The 24,673-nt window shown below is 53.7% G+C and overlaps 1 protein-coding gene across 1 annotated transcript in view; it reads right to left on the reverse strand.

Annotated features, from left to right (window-relative positions):
• Positions 1-249: 249 nt before the first annotated feature.
• EPHA8 (EPH receptor A8) overlaps positions 250-24,673 on the reverse strand; it is a 39,284-nt gene continuing 14,860 nt past the window's right edge. Inside the window, exons 3-16 of the mRNA XM_075113819.1 lie at positions 15,858-16,013; positions 14,482-14,817; positions 12,079-12,203; positions 11,732-11,894; positions 11,180-11,276; positions 10,552-10,619; positions 9,900-10,025; positions 9,007-9,192; positions 8,305-8,366; positions 7,730-7,939; positions 5,174-5,323; positions 3,783-3,973; positions 3,226-3,381; positions 250-1,804 (exon numbers count right to left, since the gene is read on the reverse strand). Coding sequence (XP_074969920.1) covers positions 1,690-1,804; positions 3,226-3,381; positions 3,783-3,973; positions 5,174-5,323; positions 7,730-7,939; positions 8,305-8,366; positions 9,007-9,192; positions 9,900-10,025; positions 10,552-10,619; positions 11,180-11,276; positions 11,732-11,894; positions 12,079-12,203; positions 14,482-14,817; positions 15,858-16,013 — 2,141 coding nt within the window. The 3' untranslated portion in view covers positions 250-1,689. The remainder of the gene's footprint in view (positions 1,805-3,225; positions 3,382-3,782; positions 3,974-5,173; positions 5,324-7,729; positions 7,940-8,304; positions 8,367-9,006; positions 9,193-9,899; positions 10,026-10,551; positions 10,620-11,179; positions 11,277-11,731; positions 11,895-12,078; positions 12,204-14,481; positions 14,818-15,857; positions 16,014-24,673) is intronic.

A 24,673-nucleotide genomic window follows, 5' to 3' on the forward strand; every position in this document is an offset into this window, starting at 1 on the left:
GGATTATTGCAGCTGAGAAATGGCTTTAACCCTCCCCCCACCCCACCTTGTGCCCAAACTGCACTGGGAGGAACAGACCTCAGGCCAGATCCTACCAGTACCTGCATTCAAGTGATTCTGGGTATACCATGCCAGTGCTAAGGACAGGTTGATGTGGGCCAGGCTGGTCCCTGGCAGTCAGTGTGGCTCCCCTCCAGCACATCATCTCCAGCAGCCCCCCTCCCCAGACACTCCCCCAGCAGAATTTTTTGCAGTGAGTTCAGCCCATGACTGAGACTTCTGTGCTTTGAGACCATTTTTGTGTAGTTAACATCATACTTCAGTAAAACAGTTCCCAAACCCATAGAAAATTGTATTTACACCCAAAAGAAACCTTCCCAGCCCACAGGCTGCCCCCCCTCCCTGGCACATCTGCATCTCTGCAGCCAGCTCAGCCTCTCAGACCAGCTCCGCAAGTCTTTGGAGGACACTGCTCCGCACCAGGCAAGCTCACCAAAACAGATGCTCCTGTGGGGGAGAGGAGAGCTGTGGAGGAAAGGCCAATCCCCCTGGTCACTGGGCTCACCAGGTGGGTGGTGCTGGAGACCCTCTTTGCCCAGAACCCCTGTCCCCAGCCATAGGACTGTGTAACTGCAGCTGGAAATGTTGCTCAGGACCCCTTCTCTGCAGGTGACACAGCAGCCCTGGGCATAAGCAGGTAGCATAGTAATGGGACAGCTCTTGGGTTTCTCTAGGGCAATATAAGAACAAAGAAGAGTTTGGCAAAAGTCTCTCTGTCCCTCCATCACATGAGATGGAAGCAAACTCTCCCACTCTCCTCTGCTCTGGTACAGCTTTAGGGGAGGCCAGGATGGTTGTTCTGCTGGGGAGAAACCTGAGCTTGTGTCCCTAGAAAAAGTACCTGGCCTGCCCTAGGATGCTTGTTCTGGATCTCGAGAGGAGCAGTGCTGGTGGCTTCAAGAGATGGAGAGTCTCTGGCAGCATCCTGGGGCTTCTTGAGGCTCCAGACAGCAGACCCTGGCCACCTCACCTCCATGCTGGGGGACTCTCTTCTGCATGCAGAACCAGCCGTTTCTGGCACTGCCAGCTTGTACTCTGTCCCCTGCCTTTCTGAGCTTGGTGGGGGTGGACCATGAAGTCACCCGCATGCGAGGTCCAGGCTGGAGTACACTGGAACCGGGAGGTAGTGGGGTGCAGGGTTGTCTCTGCCATGTGGCAGCCTGTGGGGCCCTCCATAGTTCAGAGATCCAACAGAGTCCACAGCTGTCAGGTCCAAAGAAGCCATGTGCTGTGGCAAGCCCAGTCCCACTGCTCCTGGTATTGCTGTTGCACCTGGTACCCCTCCATCTGCAGGTGCATCTGGGGCCATCCCACCGTGTGAAGGGGTTACCACCTGTCCTGCATAGTTGTGCGGGGACCCCAAGTCCCACAGGGACACAGTAGAAAATGGAGAGAGCGTGACTTGTCCCTAGCCCTCTTGGAAGGCTGCTCCCCCCTTCAGCTGAGGGAAGGAGGCAGCAGGACCATCGAGGTATCTGGAAAGCCACGTTTCCACTGATGCTGAAAACAAAGAGATACTGGCAGGGCTCCAGGTCCTGGTCTGGTGCCTGTCTTCCTGCTCACCACCCTGCTGCCCCTTTGCCAGGGTAAGTGTTAAGGAATGCCCACGCGGGTCTGCAAAGCTGGTGATCAGAGATGCCTCCTGGGGCCGTGTGTGTTCAGCAGCTGGGACCGCATGGTCTGGATGCTGTTCAAGATCTTCTTCTGGTGGCCCATCATGGTGATGCCCAGACTCCGAACATCCCTGGAGAACAAGGACACTGTCAGATACGTCATGGGCTGGACCTGTGCTGGGCCCCAGAGAGATGCTGCTCCTCCCCGTGTGCGGGCCCCATGGACCAGCCCAGGATCCCATGCCTGGCTCTTCTCTGCTTGCCCATCAGCACAAGGATGCTGCTGCTGAGGGTACATGGGTGCCCTCCTAGGGACAGAGAGGCTGCCATTCACTTGGGCAGCTGTGATAGCCCCGGGGAGGAGCAGGAGCAGGAGGGAGATCACTCCTGACAGGCTAGTAGGTGACAAGATCGATGCTCTGAAATTGGATTCAGTTTTACTGAGATCATCTCAGATAAGACAGTCAGAAAGATGGATGGTTGATGAGCCATCCCCATTCAAAAGCTTCCCCAATGTGCATGAGAAACAAGGATCAGTATCAGCTCAATCCAACAGCAAAGGTCCCAAGTACAGCCCAGACCAATGCACATGACAGCCCTCTGCCTGCATCTCTCTATCTTCCCTTTTACTGGCTCTTCTCTACCTGCTCCACCTGGACCAAGGTGTGCACCATCACATCCTTCCTGAGTCATGGGAAATAGTCTGGCAGCCCCATGCCTTTTGACAGGGAACAAGTCTCCCCAGAGGCTGGAGAGGTTTTTGCCAGCTCTGGAACTATTGCTAACACCAAGGTATGGGGAATGTAAGTCCAGGGTAGGATCAGGTATAGTTGCAGTCCTTTTTTGGTACCACTTGGAGCATCACCCACCTTGGAGAACCCCTAGAGAGGTGGCAGAGCAAGCTCCCTACAGCAGGAGGAGGATAGGTGGTGGGACACATCTTCCTCAGCCCTCCTTAACCCAGCTTTGGTGATTTGGCCAACCTTCCACTCACACTGAGGCCCCAGATGGAGCCTCCCTGCCTCGCTGCACTGAGCAGGGAGCCAGTCCAGTGCACTGGGGTCTCAAGAAGCTCTGAGGTTCCCCCCAGTGCCGTTTGTTTCCCAGTGATCCCAGAGGAGCTGCACAATATAGCCCAGCCACACTCTGGTCCAGACATGGGAAACAAAAGTGAGAGGAGACAGCAACCTCATATCTGACCCTGCTTTGAGCAGGAAGTCGGACTAGATGACCTCCTCAAGTGCCTTACAACCCAAATTATCTATGACCCTATGATGACATTGGAGAGCCACAGCAGAGCACCAGAGGTGACTCAGTACTCACACCCTCTCAGTATGACTCCCACACCTCCTCTCAAAGGTCAGCACAGCCTTGGCCATCATCCCAGGTCGCAACATGAAACTGGTATGGGCCAAACACTGTTTCTTCAGGGGTGTGTTTCTGGCTCAGGGGCCAATTAGGTCGAGCAAGCCAGGGCAGGATGGCCACTGCATGGGACTAGTGGGATGGTGCAGGGCAACCTCACCAGTGCTTTTTTTACTCTGGTACTCACTCGATGTTCATGCGCATCACCATGCCCAGGGAGGAGTAACCTGCCATGGCAAAGTTGTCCCGGTAGTGCCCCAGCCGGATGGAGTCCAGCCAGTCCTCCACTGTCAGACAGCTGGCCAGGTCGAGCAGTCCCCTATCGAAGGGTGTTTGGGTGAACCTGGGAGCACGACAGAAGGGGTTAGACCAGGAGGTGTTGGTCCTAGGTGACCAGGCTTTGAGGTCCGCCTCAAAGAGCCTGTGACCCTGCAGGTGAGGGCAGGATAGGGAAAGCCTTCACAGGCTGGTAAAGGCAGGCACGCTGCTGCATGGGCGCTGCTGCACATACTTGACCAGACCCTGGCGTGGGCCTGCCACAGTGGGAACAAGGCAGTGAAGTGCAGGATGCTTCCCACTGCCCACCACAACCTGTGCCCATGGGCCCTAGCGTGTCCATGGTCACAGGGGAAGACACTGCTGCTAGGGCTGGACAGAAATAGCCGTTATTTGCCACAACCCACATGCTCTGCCCAGCATCAGCTGCCAGCCCCTGCTCATTACGGCGGCTCAGGAAGCCCTTACCTGTTCACGGTGGCTGTACACTTCAAGTTGTCAGGGTTGCGGATCAGCTTGTCCAGGATGCCGACAATCTGGGAGAAGCGTGGCCTCTCGCTGCGGTCTTTCTGCCAGCAATTGAGCATGAGCTGGTGCAGGGCTGTGGGGCAGCCCATGGGGGCAGGCAGGCGGTAGCCTTCCTCCACTGAGTTAATGACCTGGAAGGAAGCCACATGCCGAAGTGGAGCTGCACACACACCCCCCCATCCCCCCAACTCCCAGCCCCCCAGACAGCAGCACACTGGGAAGATCCCTGGTGCATGAGCTGCTGGGAACATCAGATGGGGAAGCAGGGCAGGTGTTCACAAGATTCATGCTAAATGACAAGCGCAGTGCCAGCGAGCTGTGCGTAGTCTCTGTGGAGAGATGGAAGCAGGCTGGATACCATACACATACAAGAAATCACTGCTATGACAGCAGGTTTAAGTGGTCCAACAGGCGTAAAATCTTGCAGCTTCCCTCCAGCAGGCAAGCTACGAGAGCTGCACTCACGTTCAGTTGTTCTAAAACCAGGGCTTGCCACCGCTCAGCAAAGCTGGAGGAAACCCTGCCTGAAGGAACTGTGCGGAGGAGGTGGTGTAAGCCGCTGCATCCATACCCTGTTGTCACCAAAGACACTTTCTGAAATAATAAAAACACTAGGGAGAGTGGGGACTCTCAGGACTCCCAGAGCAGGGAGAAGGCAGATAGGTTTACAGTCCCAGTAGGTAAAAAAAAGGAGTCCTGTGGTTCTGCAGAATCAAAATATTAATTTTACAGCCCCCTTTTCAAAATTTTGTTCCTAGGTTGTAGTCAAGAATATAACATACATTTTCCTACAATTTTAAGCTATTCTTGAGATAAGAGTGGCTCCACATAACTCTAACAAGCCCAAAGCCTACTGCCAGGTGGTGCAAGCCTAGGGCTCTCAGCAGCCTCATGTGTAGTGGAAGGGACAGACCCCCAGCACTGGGTGCAGGAGGGACTGGCAGGCTAATGCAGTGGGGCTGCAGTGATCCTAGGGAAGCCCTGACGCCTTCCAGGGAATGGGAAAGTGGCACAACATGTGCTGATGCTCTCCAGCCAGCAAAAAGGCTTTTGCGGAGCAGCAGACAGGGATGGGGACACCCACAGTTCACACAGCTAGGCACAGCCAGGAGCCACGTGCTGCAAAGGGAAAGGCTGCTCAGTGCAATGATGGGCGAAACACTGATGTCCCCACTGAGGAGACAAGCACGTGGTGCACAGCCCTGCAGGTATGTGAGGAGAGGCAAGGGCTGCTCTTTGGGTCCCTTTTCCCCAGCCCCTTTGCTAGGCTGGCTTGGGCAAGGGCAGGAGAAGAGGCAGGCTTGCCACCATGCTGCCTCGTGTCCACTCACATCCCGGTTGGTCATGTTCCAGTACGGGCGCTCGCCGTAAGCCAGCACCTCCCACATGACAATGCCGTAGCTCCACACATCACTGGCTGAGGAGAACTTGCGGTATGCGATGGCCTCCGGAGCCGTCCAGCGAATAGGGATCTTCCCCCCCTGAAAAAGTGAGCAACAGGGGAGGCTCAGAGTATGCAGGGCTCAGGCATCCCTACATCTCTGCAGCTGGGACAGCAGATTAGACAAGAGATATGCTGGGATGGCATCTTCTGGAAAGGACTGAGGAGGCAATCTGCACAAGGTAAGCCTAGAGGTGTACCTGAAGGATGACTTCAAGGTATTTCCAGTAGAGCAAGGAGAAAGCTGTGTGTTGTACAAGGTCTTCTTCATGCACAATGGCCCTCAGCGTTCAAGAGAGAGGAAATCAAAGTGATGAAGTGGAGCCAAGAGCTACCAGAGCACAGAAGCATGGAGCTGACCCTCCTGGGCAGCAGGCAGAGCCTGACTTGAGCAGACAAGGAGAATGATGGCATGTGCTCCCTGTCCGTTACTGCTTTGGCAGGTGAGCACTGAAGAGAAGGACTTCTTGAACTAAAGGACCATGCTGACAAAAATCAGCAACATACGGGCAAACAACACATTTAAACTGGAAATGTGGTTGCCTGCCATCTGAAGAGGAAAGTGGTGGTATAGGGAACATCAGGTGGGTTTCCCATAGCTGTTGGGGCAGACGTGATGTGCCTGGGAACACCTTTCAGGTATCCCTGTCTAGTGAGAGTTGTCTCCACCCAGCTGAGTCCTGCCTGCTCTGGTGCACTCCTTGATGGGGACCAAAGATGAATGATGCATCCTTGGGGAGAGTCCCTTTGGGGAAGTAATCTCCTGAGCAGGTCAAGGACAACAGAGAAGGAACACAGGATACCATCTTATCACAAGTTTCTGAATGAGAAAGAGTCCTCATTTTCAGGATGCACTGACTGAGACCTCACCAGAGATCTCGTGCTCCTGATCCTGCCACTGCATCCTTGTGCTTCATCTCTATCCAGACTATGCACCCAGTCTTCCTCCAGAGTAACCAGCTCCAGTGGGTTTCGCTGTGCCAGGATGCCTCACTCTGCTGGTGCCATTCCCACTGGCTGCTCCATCCTCCAGTGACCTCCCTGCTTGTATTCATACTGGGGACATGAGACAGTGTCTCTAGAAACTGAGCATGATTGGAAAGGGTCAGCAGGTAGGTCAATACATGAGCTCTGGTCACTCAGGTCACCTCCTTGACCCGGTGTGGTGACAGACATACTGCCTCTGGAAACTTGTTCATGAAGATTAAAAGCACTGGGGAAACCTCAGAGACTGCCTTGGTGGGAGGGTGGCCAGGCTATGTGTGTGTCTGGACAAGGAGACAGGCTACTCTGATATCAGGAAGCCCTAGCTGATCTTGGGCCCCTCCTTACCCTTCCTCTGAGAGTCCCAATGCCAAGATGCAGAAGATGCTGTACTTGAACCAAGCAGCAGGAACCTTCCCCAGAATAAAAGGATCTGGGATGTCAGGTTATTTCTTGAGATACCAAAGGGAGCAGCTGAATGCAAAGACACACACAGGACTCATTCTGGCTCACTTCTCCACTTGGCTGAAGTCAAGCCAAGAGCATGAAGGCCATGTTCTCCAGGGTGGGCCACTGTGCACTCATCCCTCAGAGCTGCAGCTGCTTTGGGCCATGCTCTGCATTGCCATCAGCTACCCCAAAGTAACCTGAATCTTTTCCTGCTTCTCTAGTCTCTGTCCTTCTGAAAAATGTTCCTCAGACCCTTCAGCTGCAGCTCCAAACTGGCCTCCATCAGGAACTGTCTATCCACCACATTTTCTCAGCCAGAGGTGTGCCTGGGGAGCACACCAACTTCTTTCACGGCCAGAGAAGAGCAAAAAGAGCACATTCCCTCCATGTATTTCATTTTACCTCTGATGGCCTCCAGTGGAGGAGCACATCAAGCTCCAGAGCTGCCAGGTTGGCCAGAAAAATCTAAAAATGGCTTCACAGACAAAAGTGTCCTACATTAAATCAAAATCATGTAGGTCGCAAAGCCAATTCCCACCCTTTCCACACCTCTGAATGAGGCAGAGCCACATGGGAAAAGTCGTGAATGGCCACGCTACTGAAGAGTGTACCATAACACCCACCTACTGACCAAGAACTGAAGGAGTGGATGGAGCTACACGGTCTAGGGAAGGAATCCAGTGGGGACATGGGAGTGTCCCTGTGCAGTGGGCCATGCGTGCCCGCAGAAGCGGTTGGCTGGGGAGGATTGATCACCTCCCTGCTCTCCCACCCCACTTCTCTGTTTACGGCACACCAGTTCTGGGATGTCCCTGTGTGAAAGACAATGTATTAAGGCTCAGGAGCTCTTTGGGTTCATGCTCTTTGTCCGGATATCAGCAGTGGGGTGGCTGTCTCCATTCCTTCTCTGCCTGTCTTGACTTGAGAGTGTTTAACTTTTCCATCTGTCAGTGGCCTGGGTTAATCACTGTCAGTAAGGATCAACAGGACTCCAGCGCTAGAAGCCACGCACCGTGGTAGTGTACGCAGCATCAGGGTCATCCTCCAGGATACGGGAGAGGCCAAAGTCAGACACTTTGCAGACCAGGTTGCTGTTCACCAGGATGTTGCGGGCAGCCAGGTCCCGGTGCACGTAGCCCAGGTCAGACAGATACTTCATGCCCGCTCCAATGCCACGCAACATGCCCACCAGCTGGATGATGGTGAACTGCCCATCGTGTTTCTGAAGAGGAAATAACCCAGAGTTCATTTGTGGTTTTCACCAGCATCCTATTGATACTGCCCTCATTAAAGTGACCCCTTAGTACCTCTCATCTTTGGCTTAGCACCTCCCCTAACCCTGCCTTTCTCTTGGTCCCCCAGCCCACCTCCTGCCAACCCAGCGCCTCTGGCACACCACTCAGGCAGGTGCCCCTCCCTTTGCAGTGCTGCTCCCGGGAGCTGGTCTCTGCTGGAGAGGGGAGGGCCCAGAGCACACTGCTCTCATGCAGGGGTCTCAGCGGCCGTGAGGCTGAGGGGCAGGAACAGGCCTCTGCTCCTGTCGCTCAGCCCAGGGGGATGTGCAACGAATAAAAATACAGTCCTTACTCTGAGGAAGGTGTCTAGCGAGCCATTCTCCATGTACTCAGTAACAATCATTACCAATTTGCCTGCAGAGACAAGGGAGGTCAAGTTAGCAGAGAAGTCACCTTCCTCCGGGAAGCCCAGTGCCAGGCTTTTACTGGGAGAAACATGAATCCAGGCCAATGGATCTCCTGCAGCCCTGCAGTGTGGTCTCACCCCTGCACCATGCAGGACAGGCACAACAGTAGGGTATCAATAACCCCAACACTCACCCCTCCCTCCAGGTGCTATTGACGTGGCTAGGTCATCTTCATTATCCCACTGAGATTTGCATTCCATTAGCATAACACTTTGCATCAGAATGTGCCTTTTTTGAAGGAAGGCTTCAAATTATGATTCAATACAGATGGCCTTTAAAATAAACGCTAATGGGTAGGACGTCTCCTAATCCAATAACCCTGACCTGGGCCGCACTGTGGAGCGAGGAGAGCTGCTGCATGGAAAGTTTGTCCTGTAAGAGAAGGCGGGGGATGGGATGGGATGGGATGGGATGGGATGGGATGGAGTGGACCCCAGATAAATGGACATCTGACAAGTGAACAATCAGTGCAGCCGAAGATGGAGTGCACCCAAAGTGATCCCTGACCCCCATCTCCCAGGGTGCCCACGGGGAGGTACATCCCAGCTCTGCCCCACCAGAGGGGCCTGACCCCACCAGCCACATACTCCTGGTCACCACCCCCTCCAGGTGGATGACATTGGGGTGGTCGAACTGCGCCATGATGCTGGCTTCGCTCAGGAAGTCCCTTCTCTGCTTCTCAGTGTAGCCTGCTTTCAGTGCCTTGATGGCCACAGGAATCTCCCTCTTCCCTGGCAGCTTCAGGCGGCCATAGCACACCTCTCCGGACTCCCCTGAAAGGCAAGTGGAGGTGAGGGCATGGGGAGCTCCTTGGCTTCTTGCATCAACCCACCAGCACCATGGATCACCCAGTCTGCTGGCATGCTCGCAGCGTACTCCATCCTCTCAGGACTCCGGGGCTCTTTGTGCATCGCTGCCTCTGCTAACAGAAAGGATTGCCCATCGCCGGCTTCCAGTGCCACCTCCAGGAACTGGGCAGAAGTATCAGAATCCACCTCTCTCTGATGCCTTTTACTGAGGGCAATGGGCCAAGAGTGATTACAGTGGCACTTGCTTTACTGCTTTCAATTAACAAATTTGGGAGTGTCTTAGAGCAGCAGGGATGTCTCTCAGTAAGGCTTCCTCATACTGCTCTGCTTGGCCCTGCACTGTCCCTCAGCACACAGGGTGAGCCTCCATAAGCCGTTGGGATGCTGCTGGTGAAGCTCCAGATCTGGCTCTGCCCTGTGCTTCCCTGCAACCCCTGTTCCTAAGCAAAACCCCTTTTGTTCTGAAAATTTACCATTTTGCTTGCAATTTCATTTGCTCTCACCCCAGATGCTTGCTCCAAGGTTTGAAAGCAGGGTGGCCACATTGGAGCACATGAGACAGGCTGAGCCATCTGCTGTGTTAGCCTGAGCCATCAGTGCCACACCAGCTGAACAGCAACCCTCTGCGCTAGGCTGCCTCCAAAGAGTTTATTTCATGCCTGGGGACTCACCAGACCCAATGACCTTCTCTATCTTGATCCGGGATGCCTCAATTTCACGGGTGAACTCGTGCACGGCTTGGCAGGGGTCCTCATACGTGTGGGGGTCCACATAGAACTTTGACTCAGGGAACTTCACTGCCAGGTTTCAAAGGGGAGAGAGGAGATAAGCTCTTTCAGGCAGCCCTGCCAAGAAGTAGGGGGCCCAGCAGCCAGGCAGAGGATGGGCCAGGGCAGGACCTCTCGGGCTGACATGCTGAGGAGCCACAGATGTTGCAGCCCCAAGGAAACTCAAGGCACTCTTTGGCATAACAGTGTCCTCAGAGCAGTCTAGGACCCAGCTGCCCAGGTCTCCTCCATGTGACTGTCCCCCTGCACTGCTCCCCCACCCCTCGCCTGTGATGAATTTTCTGCTCTTCTGGCCTGCTGCTGTCTGGGATGAATGTGTTGCAGTCCCATCTCACACTGTGCAGCCCTTCAACCCCCAACACCAGGATGCCCCTGGGATCAGAGACCCCACTCAGACACATCCCCAGAAGCAGGCAGTGGTCAAAACCCTTCCCCCGGAAACCACTGCAGTGCCAAGGGTAATAGTCCACGTCCCTGCCCATCCACAGGGCTGAGGTCCTTCAAATCGCAGGGGCAGCCACAGGGAGGATCCTACCTTGCCCGTTCTGATAATGCATCTTCTCCTCGTCAGAGTCCTGGAAAGCCTTGCTGTACCCGCAGTGCCTGCCACGGGGACACAAGGGTCAGAAGCCCAGCAGGAGCTGGAGCTAATGCTTGGGCCTCCACCAGCTGCATCCCTGCATCTTGCTAGACTGACACTATGGCCTGGAGCAAGGTACTTTCCAGGTGCTCTCCAAGGCTTGGCAGTGCTAAAAGCTGCAGCCCTTTGTCTCCTCTGGGCAGCGGCAAGTGTGATCCACATGCCTGGATCAGCCATGCTGAGATGCAGCAGCACATAATCCCTTTTCGACCTTTCTGATGGAGAAGAGCTCTCTCCACTCCTGACCTGCCTCCTAACCCCTCCAGTCAGCCCTCGTACTGGTGGTGGTGCTGGTACTGGTATCGCTATTGCTATTCAGCCTGCTGGCATGCGGGAAAGGTCTGGAGATTGGGTCTGCCTCAGGGTGGGTGGAGGTATGGTGACTTCCAAACGAACTCTCTTGGTTGCATATTAACCCCTGATCTATGGATGCTCTGGACAAACAGAGGAGAAAAGCTGCACCCAAGTTCTCCCATCCCTCCTGCTCGATGACAAGCTGCACTGACCTCCAGAAAACACTTACCTCTTCTTGCAGATTAGGGCCACCAGCAATGCTACGAGGCCAGTGATGAGTGTCAGGCAGATCCAGACAATTGTCATCGTGTCGTACCGGAGAGAGACTGGAAGAAGTAGGGTACGAAGGAGGGAGGCTGGGGTGAAGAGCACTCCGCTGTGCTCAGAAACTCACCTACCCCACTGGGGTCATGTTCTTCAAAGAAAAAGCACTGATCCCCATCCAGCCCTATCTCTGGGGCTCTCCCAGTGTACAGGGACACATGGGGAAACCAAGACAGATCTGGGAAAGCCACGGGGATACAGCAAACCAGTGCGGAGGAGTCTGTAGCCTCAGAACCTCACCAGATCTTCCCAGCCCATCATTCCCAGCTACATCATTTCTCCCTTTTCTTTCTAATGTATAAACACACCTCAGGAGGGCAACCTCAAGCAACCACAGGACATGTGCCTCCAGCCTGTTCCCTGCATGGCAGAAGCACAATTGCCATGGAAAAGGACATCACCACCCCCCATGCTCCCTGTCCCAAGCTTCCCATAACCCACAACTGCACACGCTCACCTGGCTTCCCCGTTTCCACCTCCACAGTCTGACTGAACCTTCCGCAGCCAGCGGAGGTCCGAGCCCGAACCTGGAAAATGTAGCGGGTTGCAGGCTTGAGCCCAGAGATGGTGGCAGTGGTGCCCTTGGATTTCAGAGTCGAATAGCTCTGCATTTCCTTGTCCTGGGGAAAAGCAACACCAAAAACCTTGCTGCATCAGCACAGCAGCCACAAAGTCTTCAAAATGTTGTCTTTTGTGCAAGTCTGGCTGATAGCAGCAATTGCACCAGCAGGATTTAAACTGAGTCGTGCCCCTGTCTAAATCTACCATGCTGGAATGGGTTTTTGGCAGCAAGCTTAGCATTACCTTCTCGTAGTACTTGATCTCATATTCCAGGATGATGCCGTTGGGCTGGTCTGGCTCTTGCCACAGCAAAGTGACGCTGTTCTGGCCCGTGCTCTCCTGGTGGATCACCACTACCTGGGATGGGGCTGGGGATACAGACAGCAGGGTGTTAGGCACCTGCTGGTGGGGGTCCTGCATGGGTGAGGGCAGCAGGACACAGCAGCAGGGAAGGGTGGAAGTAGACACCCAAGTAGGAGCCCTGGTTTAAACCATGTTTCTGTTTTAATTAAAGTCATGTGGAGAAGAGTGATGTGAAGGGGCTGCAAACAGGCTTTTGTTTGCTTCAGTTGCCTCAATCTCTTTCCCAGGGAGTGAGCAGGCTCTGAGGAGAGGAAAGAGGAGGGCATTGTCCCAGCACAGGCAGGAGGGACACTGGTGATTGACTGTGATCTGGAGCCAGAAAGGAGACAGGGCTGGAGGTCATAGAGACCCTGACCCCTCCTGCCCCACCTGGGGAAGGGGCAGAGGGGCAGGGGAAGAGGGAAAAGGGAGATGATAGATGTCCAGAGGGGTGATCAGGGACTGAGCATCAGTCTAAAGGTGCCCTGAGGGTGGTCTCCCTCCCTGAGATACTTGTCATCTGCCTGGGCCTGGACTGGGGGCCTGCAAATCAGTTCTTGTACCTGCCGTGTCTGCACTGGAGCTGCCACAGCTGGAGGAGCCAACTCACTGGCCTCTTTTCCCTCTGGGAAGATTTCCCCTGGAAGGACCCCAGAGAGTGCTGTAGGGTGATGCAATGGCCAGGCGCAGCCACTGGGTCCAACTCATGGGAATGGGCCAGGCACTCCTTATAACCCTAACTGCAGAATTAAAATGGGATGTGGTGGCTCTGGGGAAGTTAGAGCTGCTGTCTGCCATGGCTGCAGTGCAGGGGTGTCACTGGAGCAGCACAGAGACCAGAAGAGGCCACAGGAGCTCCAGCAGCAGTGGGGCACCCAGGGACTGAAAGGCATCAGTTATCTTCAAGCTGGCTCCTCTGAGAAGCAGAAATCACCCTTGGGACACAGAACCCCAGGGAGCTGGGACAGGGTAGGATGGTGGGAATCAGCTAAACCCCACGGGCATATGCAATGCCTTGTCTCCAAACAGCCTCAGGGTCTCTGCTGCACCCACTCCTGCCCTGCTCAGCCACCCCAAGAGTGACCAGCACCCAACATGGGTAAGACACCCCGCGCAGTGTGGCAGGGGTTCCTCAGCCCTCCTGGTGGGCAGGGATGCTCTGTGGTGTACAGCAGCTGGAGCACTGCACGAGTACTGCAGCTAAACTTCAATCACTACCAAATTCCCAACCCCATGGGGTTCGCAGCACCTGCTTAGCATCCACTTTCCAGCAGAGGGAAGTTGAAATGGGAATATTCAGCACTTCCTGAGAGCATCCCTCTCTGAGGCATCAGGCTGATGCTGCTCGTGAGCACTTGGAGGGATCTTGCAGAAGCAAGCTGGCAGGACTGAGCCGTGCCCACATGGGCTCAGCGGAGGGCTGAAGAAGTGCTATGGGCAGACGTTAGTACTAAAAGGGCCTTGTTCTTGTGCCAGCCATGAGCTAACCCAGCGAGGCTGCCCAGATTTCTCCTGCTGGCAGCAGCACCATGAGAGCAGAAGGGGCTTAGCATCACGGGGAGTTCCCGTGGGCTCATTTCCAACTGGGAGAATTAACAAGAAGGGTCAGTCCCTGCCCTGTCCCATCCACCTGCAACATGCCCCATGGAAAGGGGCTTAGCCGAGGCTCTGCTGTGGAGAGATGCTCAGGTGACCCTGGAGCAAGGTCCTGGCCCACCTGGGCTAGAGCATTGCTCAGAAGTATTTCCCAGGGAAAGAACAGTTCACAGCAAGGGATTTGCAAAGAGGAGACATGCATGAGAGACTTTTCCAGCAAATGTTGCTGTCACCTGCCAGGGCCTTGCATTGGTGTGACCTAAGAGCAGAGCATGAGCTGCTGTTTGGCCCTTTGGGAGGGGACAGAAGGCTGGAGGAACAGCCTGAAAGGTGCATACTCCACTTAGTGTTTCTGTCAATAAACAAGTGTTCTCTGTGCACTCTGTCCTCTGCAGAAAAGGAGCCTCCAGCAGCAGCTGCAGGCTAAAGTGGAGGGAAAGGACGAAAAAGGATACCATGAGCCAGAGAAGGGTAAGAGTTCCCTTGAGCAGCAGCTTGCCTCCAGTCTACCCTGGCTCCCTGAACCCACCTCAAGCAGCAGAGAGGATAGGGGTCACATCTCCTGGGAGTCCCGTGCCCATCACCAAACAAGCCCTTGGCTGCTAGGGCAGGTTCTGGCTCCTGCAGGTAGTGGCTGGAGCAATGTTGGAGCACCATCAGCATCACACACACAGGCAAAGCCTGGAGGGGGGTGTCTGCTCCTCCTACCTGCCTGGTTTGTCGTGATGTTGGCCACTGCAGCTCTCCTGGACTCCAGGCTGAGGTCAGACACACCATTGACGGCCTCCACCCAAAAGGAGTAGTTTGTGTGGGCCAGGAGGTTGGTCACTGTCAGCGCTCCCTGCACCAGGCTCATCTGCTGGGGCATAAAGCGGATCCCGCTGCCGCACGCCTCACACTGGCCAGCATCCCCCACGCAGCGCCTGCAGACCACGTTGTACACGATGTCAGCACGTCCCCCCTTGTCCAGGGGTGGGCCCCACTCCAGTGTCACCGAAGTGCCATTCACACTGGAGATCAGGTTCACAGGAGCAGAGGGGGGCCCTGGAAAAGAATCAGAGGTTCAGGTAGGGCCACGGTGACTGAAGCATGTTGGGACTGGGAGAGCATGGGACCGACAGGAGGGTGCACCTTGGGCACCATGTGCCTGCATGTGCAAGTGATGCTACAGGGAATACAGAGCCGCCCAGAGGAGTAAATACTCCAAACAGAAGACAGCAAAGACACAGACAGGCCTTGAGGTGAAATGCCGCAAAGGTAAGGTGCTCGGGACCAGGATGCCAAGTGACAGGCAGGGAAGAGCTGATGTTTTTTTCTTGGGGAAGCAGGAAGAAATGGGGATGTGGGAAGATTTTGGGGGAAGAGCCAAGGTGTCAATAGGCCGGTGGATGGAGAGCAGGACCTGCTCATCTAAAGGGAAGGGTAAACTCATGTTTTCTGAGAAGATTAACAATCTTGAGTGGATATGCCCTAGGGAAACACAGGTCCTATATTGCTGAACTTTCACCCTGGCTCCAGCTAGCAGCCTTTCTGCCCTCCTTGACCAACTGCAGAGAGGAGGAGTCCTCCTGAGATGTTCTTGTCTCCTTTTAATAGCACTGGACCCCTCAAAGCAGCCTGTTGCAGAGAGCTGAGTGGAAACCGTATAACAAGCCTGGTGCCACCATCCACCAACAGCGAGGGAGAGTGCAGCGGCACTTGCACTGCCCCATGGCCTCCCATGGGTCTGAGCACCCTGGGCGCTTCTGCAAAGGAAAGCAGCCAGCAAGTGGCTGGCACACTGGCTGGTGGGTGAGCAGATGAGCTTGCTAGCAGAGCCACAGTCTCGCCATGTTCCATTGCAGGAGAGAGCCCTGGGAAGGGAGCAGACTCTGGCCAGGGATGTTTGGAGAGCAGCAGGATGAGGATGAGACAGAAGGCAGTGAGGGAGTGCAGCCAAGGGGGTCTCAGCTCATGTGCCAAAGAGATACCCGGGGTTGAAAATCTGCTACAGTGCCTCGGGCAGCATGCACAGAGGCAGGGGTGCACGATGGGCTCAGCCCTGCTGCATCGCAAGCGGGCACCTGGGCAGCTGGGGTACTCACGTGTGCAGGCAGCTGAGGGGGGGTCCTGCACTGCCCTGTAGAAGCTGCTGTCGCAGCGGCACACGTGGGCTGCCCGGCTCTCCGAATGGCTGTGCAAGGGGCACTTTGCACACAGCTGGTCCCCGGGGGCTGACTTGTAAAATCCTAGCTGGCAGGCTGCAGAGGAGGGAACAGGCATAGGTCAGAGGGATGCGCCTGGACAAGGAGCACCCCACAGCTTTGCGAACACTACCCATGCAAAGCTGGACCCCATTCTTATTGCCATCCCAGTGCATGGGAAACCAGCCCTTCTCCACAACATCTGGGTGAGTCCCACCCTCCAGCTGCCCAGCCCAAAATTGGGTTCTGTGAAAACTGCTTTTTTCTCTCCCCCCAGGCTGTACTTACTGCCATCCTGCTACCTGATCCCCACTGTTTCATAAGCAGACTTGCACGCATCTGCTTTTCACAAGCTGCCTGCGAAGCCTGAGGTGCTCTCCTGCTGCCCAGAGCTCTCCCCACAGCAGCCACCCCTCTGGGCCACCACCTGGCCTCGGGGCAGGGAGTGCTGTGAAGATCAAAACAGGCAGCACTGGAAATCACCTTGTAAACTGTTCTAAGAACCGTCATTTATGGGGCAAATCTACAGCGCAGTCCTCACTTGACAGCGGTTGCCACACTACTCACGCTGGGTGTGCCCATGTGCCCGAGAGCATCCATGTGAGCGGTTTCAAGAATTAAAAAAAGCTGCACACCTGGGACGTAGTGCACATCCCTCTGCAAGCCCCTGGTGTGCTGCTATACAAAGGGACAAATTTTCTTGCACAAAATAAGGGCAAACACTGTCTCTTTTTTCACGTTGCAGTAAACGGGCAGTGTATGCTGCCTGCTCTCTGCAAGGCCAAAGGAGTCAGCCTGAGTTTTTTCTGACAACAGAACCTGCCTTCAGTTGCTCTGCCTTGTCCTGATGCTGGGGGCTGTGCGGCAGGAGCACACACTCATCCCACGCCACAGGTGTCATCGGTCTGCTCCCTCCTATCCCCCCTTCTCCCAGCAGCCCCTCGGGTGAATTGTCACACAGACAAACAACTCGTCTCTCGTTAGGAAAATCGATTAGCTCAAGAGTGACATGTGGCATGTCAGGTGTCTGTCTGGGGGTGGAAGGATCTGTCCTCTCTTGCAGATTTTGATTCCAAGTAAGGAAAACAGGCTCTGTCTGGGTCCTTGTATTCATCAAGCACTGCTAGGACCAGTTCCAGTGATGCAAGCATTAATCCTGGCTTTGACTCATTTCTGATTCTCCCTTCTGAGGTAGCAATACCTTCATTTTCCCATCTTTACCCCCAGTGGCCACCTCTGCATACTGCCTCAATTTTGGCTTCCAAGCATGTAGATGGGTTCTGTTTGGGATCCAGCACCCCCGGCGGTCTGGGTCTCTCTGTGCTGGCTGTTTTTTCTGCTTCTAGGTGCTGATTTGTTTTCTAATTAATAACACTCCTTTTCTTGCCACAGATCTCCCTGGACTAATTGCTACCAGCATATTTCACATATCACACACTGCACAGTAATACAATGGCCTCTTTATAACTGAGCTACTTCCAGCAATGGCAGCTGAAGGCGGTGCTCCAGCCACAGACATCCCTGCTGGCTTGCTGGTCCCTCTTCAGACTCTGTCACCAGCTTCTGTGGCAGTTTTGCACTGAATGTTACTTTAAAGAAAGGGGAGGAATACCACCAGCAGGATGTGCACGTGCTGCACGTGCCAGCGATGTTGGTGTCACAGCTTGGTATAGCACGCTGGAAAAATCAAAGCCCAGAAGCTCCAGAGTTTGTTCCCAAATCCCTGCTCCTCCAGTCCCTGAATAGCAACAGAGCAAGGAGCAGAAATGCCCAAACCTGGGCATGCAAGGGAAGGCATATGTGATTCACAAGGAAATTGCAGCAGCTCGGGACTGGCTTTGCTCCCCTGCGCTCTCAACACCTTTCACTTCCTCAAGGACGTCAGAAGAGGAGAAAAAACAGTGGAGGCAGAGCTGGGAGAGGAGGTTTGCTGTCCGCAGCCAACCACACCAAGGACAGCCCAGGACATTTGCCAAGCTCTGGGGCTGACTGGTCCTCATGATGCCACATACCAAGAGAGCCAGGGACTCTCTGCCTTTACTGAATGCCCTCTGCCTGATGCTGCAACACCTGCTGGTCTGCAACTCCTTGCCTGTGGGTGTAAGAGTGAGATGGGTGGTGTTACATCCTGTCCTCAGGTGGGGACAAATCGTTGGGGTAGCCAACTGGGGAAAAAACCAAACCAAAACTCTAAGAAAGAAAAGTTCCCAGTTCCTCTGTGTGGGAAAGGATGAAGTCACAGCATGAGCACAGCCTACCAGATGGGAACCAAGCAAGGAGGCAGCTCCACAGTCCGTGCTAGCCAGTGTGCACGCCAGGATTCGGTGCCTTCACCTTGTTGCGTGAACACCTCTTTGTATCTGCAAACCACCAGCATCTCTACCCATGCAGAACCGTCAAACAGGGACTCTTGATTCCAGAAGCACTGGAGTGGTTCCCCCCACCTATATTTAATCAAGGACAGAGAAATCAGTGCTGTATCAGGTATGGCGAGACAGGCCAGCAGGAAGGATGGGAACTTGTAGCACAGCAGATTTACACCTAGCAATTGTACTCACTTAGCATTTAATGCTGTAAAAAAACCCATTAATTACCTGTAGTAATGATTCACAATTATTTTAGGTGCACTCAGGGGGAAAATTATCCTAAATGACAAATTACAGGTGAATTTGTGCACCAGGGCTGAGCCATTGAGAGCCGCCTCCTGGCACCTGGACAGCACGAGCACGTGAGGAGGGCTGGAGAGCAACTGGGCCTGGGCCAGGTGCTGCTCTGGATGGGGTCATGCACCTCCGTGTGCCTCAGTGCTTGCTTTAGATGGAAGCAGGACACACGTGCAAAGCCTTTTGCAGACAACAGAGACAGGGCAGCAGCTTGGAACCTGCATAACATGAAATCCCTACAGTACAGGATGACAGGCATGTCCTGCTCTGGATTGAGCTCTCTCATGCCAGGCCAGTGACATGTGGAAGGCCAGGATCTCCCAGATTGGCCCTGGTAAGAGAAAGCCATCAAAGAAGTGGCCAGTGAGAAAAATTCAGTCAAACACACCAAGTCTAAAAATTTACAGGGATCCACAGCCATGGCTGAAGCACATGCTGAAGCCAACAAAACCTGAAGCCACCCACCAGGGCAGTGCAGAACCATTGTCCTGCTGTCTTCACTGCAACCAGCTACTGCCACCTGCCAGAAATGCCCTCCCAGGAGCCCTGTAGAAGGCGGGGATCTCTTTTTCTTCTTTTTTTAGCTATTTTATGCAATTGATACCCTTGATCTGTGTCTGAGGTTTTTGGGTCCTGCCTCTTTGTGGACCACCAGAAGTCCTGCTACTGGTGTCCTCCTTCTGTACCCAGTGCCATTCCTCCTGCAAAACGCAGCCAAGGCTGCCTGTCCTTGCAGTTTCATCTCACAGTGTGATTTTGCAGTGCACACGGGCCAGCAGCAGGCCTCTGCCTGCAGCCCAGCTTAAGACTTGCATATCTACACTGGGCTTGCAGCCTAGACACTTGCTGGTCCCAGCATCACAAACAGAGCCCACAAGAACCAACACTAAACCTGTGCTTGGTGGAGCACCTCTCCAGCCCTCTGTCTCATAGGTGGGTCCCCAGTCATCACCCCAGCCTTTTGGGGTCAATACTTCAGGGCTTCCCCTGACCCCCCCCCACCCTGCACAGCACACCTTGCCTGTTTTTCCCAGTCCACCAGCCCTACTCTCTCATGCTCGTCTCATCAAGGGGCCCCGGAGCAGCAGGCTTGTCTCAGGAACAGTAAGCATGTGGAGGGCTCTGCCAGCCATCTGTAGTTCGGTCCATTTGTTTCCATCCCTCTCCGTTCTCTGGGGACAGGACAACATCTGCTAATAAGCTGGCAGAGCTCGGGAGATGATAGATGAACCTGTCGAGGATACGCTAGCTGGGAACAAGCTGCTTTTCTCATCCTGAAGTCGCTGTCTGGGATAGTGCTCTGCAGGTGGCCCTGGCGGGACCACCGAGGGCTACGTCAGTGGGGTGCAAATGCAAACATTGACCCCATGTCACTCCCTCTCAGCTCCATTTTCAGCCCAGGAGGTTTCAACAGGGCGAGGGCACGGCTGAGAGGGTGCCAATGGGCAGCTCCATGGCCCCAGTGCCACCAACTGCCCCTTTCTCTGACACTGCGACAAAGCTGGGCATCAGCAAGCACCAGAAGATCAGCCATGTACCTCCCTTTGGCAGTACTGGGAAGAGACAGAGATGGAAATAAGGGTGTCAGAGCCACTGTGACAGCCAGAGACGGGCACCAGTCCCAGACAGGCACCTACAGGCTGTAGGAGCAGCTAGCACAGAAAATCCCAGCTCCTTTCAGTTTCAGCATGATGCCTCCAATCTCAGCTCCCACATGACACAGACACTGAAACAGAATCATGTTATTCACAGTCATGTCTAAAAAGAGGCTTTGCCCCAAACCTTGTGCTTTTGCAAGGCTGTGCTCCCCTTTCCCTGCAATCCCAGGGCAGCCCAGGCTCTGTCTCCAGCTTGGTCGGTGGTCTGGAGGGTGCTTTGGGGGCTGGCTCTCTCAGGCAAATTCTTTGTCCCTAGATCGTGCACCACCACCTAGCCCTGCCGATGCTCTCTGCATCTTTTGCATGCTGCTTGCCCCTGCACTGTCTCACACCTCCGACCACTGCCTCACCTCTAGCCCTTCACACCACCTTACAGCCCTTCACACAGCCCATTTCCCACCTCACAGCAAAGGCACAGCTCACAACCCACCCCAAGTACCACCCGTCACACCACTGCACACCTGAACTTGTCTCATATCACCCATACTCTACCCCACATCACCTCCCCACTGCTTGGCGCTTCTTCCCACAATTCAACCCGTCTCACACTCCTTTGCACACCCAAGTGTTGCAGAGAGGGGAACGGGGGGACTTTTCATCCAGTAATATTTTGAAAAACTAGCAAAACTCTACGCAGCGGGCTGTGAGCGAACAGCACGTGCAGCAAATGCACGGCTTCTTGCTCGACACCCAGATTTTATGGCCACCAGGACAAGTTGTACAAGGAGGGTCCTGCTCTTCCAAGTGGAGTGGCTGCATCCCAAACTGGACATCTGCATGGTGCTGCCATAGAAAAGTCAGCAGTTCTTGCCTCTTGCCTTGAATTCAGTACTGTTGAGAGCACCCCTGACTCTGCCCTGCCTGTCTTCCTCACCCCCTTTTTTTTTTTTTTTAAAAAAGCAGTAACATCCAAATCCCAGTTTGCTGTGAGTGCTGCTGTGCTGCCTGGTGCAGACATCCTTCTGCGGGAGCGGAGCTGAGGTGACGTTGTGCAGACTTATGCAGGTGAGACAGCCTGGCCCGCTCTCAGAGTGAGGGCTTTTTTATAAAGCTTGTCTGGGGAAACACTACGGCTTGCAGGAGTTGGGTGGAAACAGGCAGCCTAATGCTAGAATTAGAAAAAAGCTGTTTCTAAAACTCAGTTTTGTCAGAGTGCTTTAGACAGACCTGTCCAAGGCTTCTGAAAAAAACCACAGTTTTCACCAGACAAAAACAAATGCAGAAAGTGCTGTGTTTGGGGAGGAGCAGGGCCAAATGGGAGCTGGAGGTACCCCTGCATCCCTACCGCAAGGCTTCTGGGAGCAAAGACACACAAATGAAGAAAGGACATACAAAACACCAAGAACTTAAACGTAGCCCCTGCAGGAACCAGTATGGAACTTCAGAGGGTATGTGAGCCCTCTAACCACATGCATATGGCCAGGGATATATACAGGCACTGAGCTTCAAAACAAGCACTCCAGCAGGAGCAAGTGAAGAGCATCAAAGGGACCAGCACAGCCCTCGCCCCCACACAGCTGAGCACCACAAGCTTTTGGATCCCTTCCTCCTTTATCAGGAATTGTCAGCAGCAGCATCTTTTTTTCAGGAAGGGGAAGAAGTCATCACACAAGAGGTGGTGACATGGGTGGGATCTGGATCTCGTGCCAGGGACAGAACAAATTTTTGCTACAGTCCTGCTGCCCTGTGGGATGAGGAGCATCTTCCCCATGCAAGGCAATCACACCAAGCCTCCGAATACACTGGTAGCGTATTTAAAGTCCCCGGCCTCCCGTTGCATTACAACATCTCCCATGTAAGTACTGGCGCAAAATGTCAGGTCTTTCCTGCAGGCTGCTTGTTTCTAAACTCCCCAGAAACAGCTTCCCAGGCACCTGCACATTGGTAATCCAGAGCAACAACCTGTGTCCGTGACCTGAACCTCGCCAAAGTTATGGAAGAGTTCAACCAAGAAAAACCCAACCATGCTCCAAAACTGGTGAAGATCTTTGAGTACTGCCAGATCCATCCATCACAGTCCAGCTGCTCTTCCACACTTCTTACAGGGACTACAGAGATCTACCGTCAACACCCTGAACTCCAGCCTAGCATCATTCTCACCCTTCATCTGTGTCAGCAGCTGAAAATAGAAAACTCGGAGGAAAAGTGGCAAACAATAAAATATTATGCCAGGGGCAAAACCCATATTCTTCTGTTGGTGGGGAAAGGGCAGCTCTGCAGGCGTATCTGTCCTTTTAGTTTGTTCCTAACCAGAAATAAAATGGTTTTAGGTGCTGGGTGGGGGGGACGGGACATGACTGCTTTGTTTTATTTTCCTAGTAAATGCAATTGGCCACTTGTTGAGGTTTAGAGGAGGGGGTGAAGGGCCTGGAGATACACGCCCTGCACCTGCCCTCTCCCGCATGCTCACTGAGCTGAATTAGCCATGCACACACAGCCCAGCATACCTGGGACCCAAACAGACTAATTAGCCGCCAGGTCTGGGACTATAGGCTGAAAGCCCTGGTATGAGGCAAATGTGAATCCAAGGATCCCATCCCAGGGCTGGATAACTCTCCAGGGGAAGAAGATTTTCCCTGACATTTGGTCCAAACTTGCAAGCAATTTTTGTCTCTGACACATCGTCTTTGCAGTTCCCATCTAAAGTCTGATTCCTGGATCCTGAACAGTCCTAGCTTATGTGGTTTGGAAAACAAACTGTTGGTTTGGGGTTTTTTTTAGGGTGTGGGGCTTTGCATGAGATAAAAAGAAGGCAATATAGTCTTACCAGCTGGTGTTGCCTGTATCTTTGTAAAATACAGGCTGACTGGCTTGCAAACCAACAATGGATATCTTGTGAGTCACTAAGTTTCTTTGACTTTCTTTCCTGGCATCACTGAAAGGACATTTGCATAACTCCCATAGCGCATCTTTGAAACTATCCCTGCTCCTGCCCTTGAAAGGTTTATTTCGGTACACTCATGGCAGAAGCCCTCTGTGGTGGGCACCCAGGGCATTGGTGCCATTGCTCTGGGTACGACAGCCTGGTACCCTGCCAGAAGGCACGGGACACTCTGAGCAGGCATCACTGAGGTGCAACACAGCCCCCAGACCTACGGCTTAGAGCTGGCATGTGTGCACTGGGACATGCATAGAAAGTCTCCTTGAAATTCACACCAATTTGCAAAGAAATGCAAAACATATTCCAACGTGTTTCTTTGGAGTTGCAGTGACAGGGTATTTTGACATACATTTATCTCTTGCCTTGATATAATGGTATGTATGCTTCCAGGCAGGGCCTAAAGGAGGTGAAGCCTGGCCTGGTAAAGGGTGCACTGAAATCCCAGGTTTGCTGATTAAGAGAGGCATGTGTGATCCCCACGCACATTTCTGGGGCCCCGTAAGCTCAGAGACAGGAAAAAGGGATTATGCTTGGACTCAGCCCAGCAAGACCAGTGTCCTGTTTCCAACCGAGCAGCCTGTATCAGCTGTTTCACTTGGAGACACAACACAAGGAGCTCGTGGTTGCTCATGCTGCTCTTATGCAGGTGTGAAAAAAACCTCACCATTAGCAGAAAAAAGGGAGAGAAGCCTGAGGCTTCTCAGAGCATCTCTGATTTAGGAAGGGATAAGGAATTTGGGTAGAGAAGGGAAGGGAGCAAGGCTCTGGTGGGCTCCCTAAACCCACTAGTGTACCTCTCCTTCTCCCTGCATGCTTCTCCATCCCTTCTGCACTCAAGGAAGGGCGCACAGGCTGTGGTCTCCCAGGGGCAAGCAGCATCCCCACCTGCAGTGCATGGGCAAAGGGGTCCATCCTCTTGTGCCCAAGCCTGAGGAGAGAGGTCGTATGCGTTCACCTTTCCGCCCTTTCCAATATCAGCACCTGGACTACACCGGTTCACAGAGCTTTGCTCCTGTGGCTGCAGGTCATTACCCAGCCCAGCACAGCTGGAGTCTGCCTCTGACCTGGCTTCCCCTGCCAATGGCTTCACCTGTGCCATTTTGTCCTCTGGTGTTTCTAGGGACCCTGCGTGGCTAGGGTTGTACCCACCAGCATGGTACATGGGTGATGGGGTGCATCTGGATGGGATTTCCCTCCTCTCACACCGTATAGCTCTGCTTCCCCCTTGTCCCACCAACTGGAAAGTCAGTCTCCACTGACTTTCTCCATAAATGTCCATGGATGCAAAACTGTATTCACAAGCACATAATTACCAAGCTGGGTATTTTCTCGTCTTAATTAGCAATGCCGTGGTGCTTTAATTGCTTGTTTAAAATTGCCCATGAGGAAGGTTTAAGGTACATTAAATTTGCTGATTTGGTTCATCAGCATGAATCCCACCAACTGGAAAAAATTAACCAGCTTCCAGATTGCTAACCAGGCTCTCCAGATCCGTCTCCACTAGCCATGTGCCAC

This window comes from Phalacrocorax aristotelis, chromosome 19 (assembly GCF_949628215.1).
Source record: "Phalacrocorax aristotelis chromosome 19, bGulAri2.1, whole genome shotgun sequence".
In the NCBI taxonomy this organism is placed as follows: domain Eukaryota; kingdom Metazoa; phylum Chordata; class Aves; order Suliformes; family Phalacrocoracidae; genus Phalacrocorax; species Phalacrocorax aristotelis.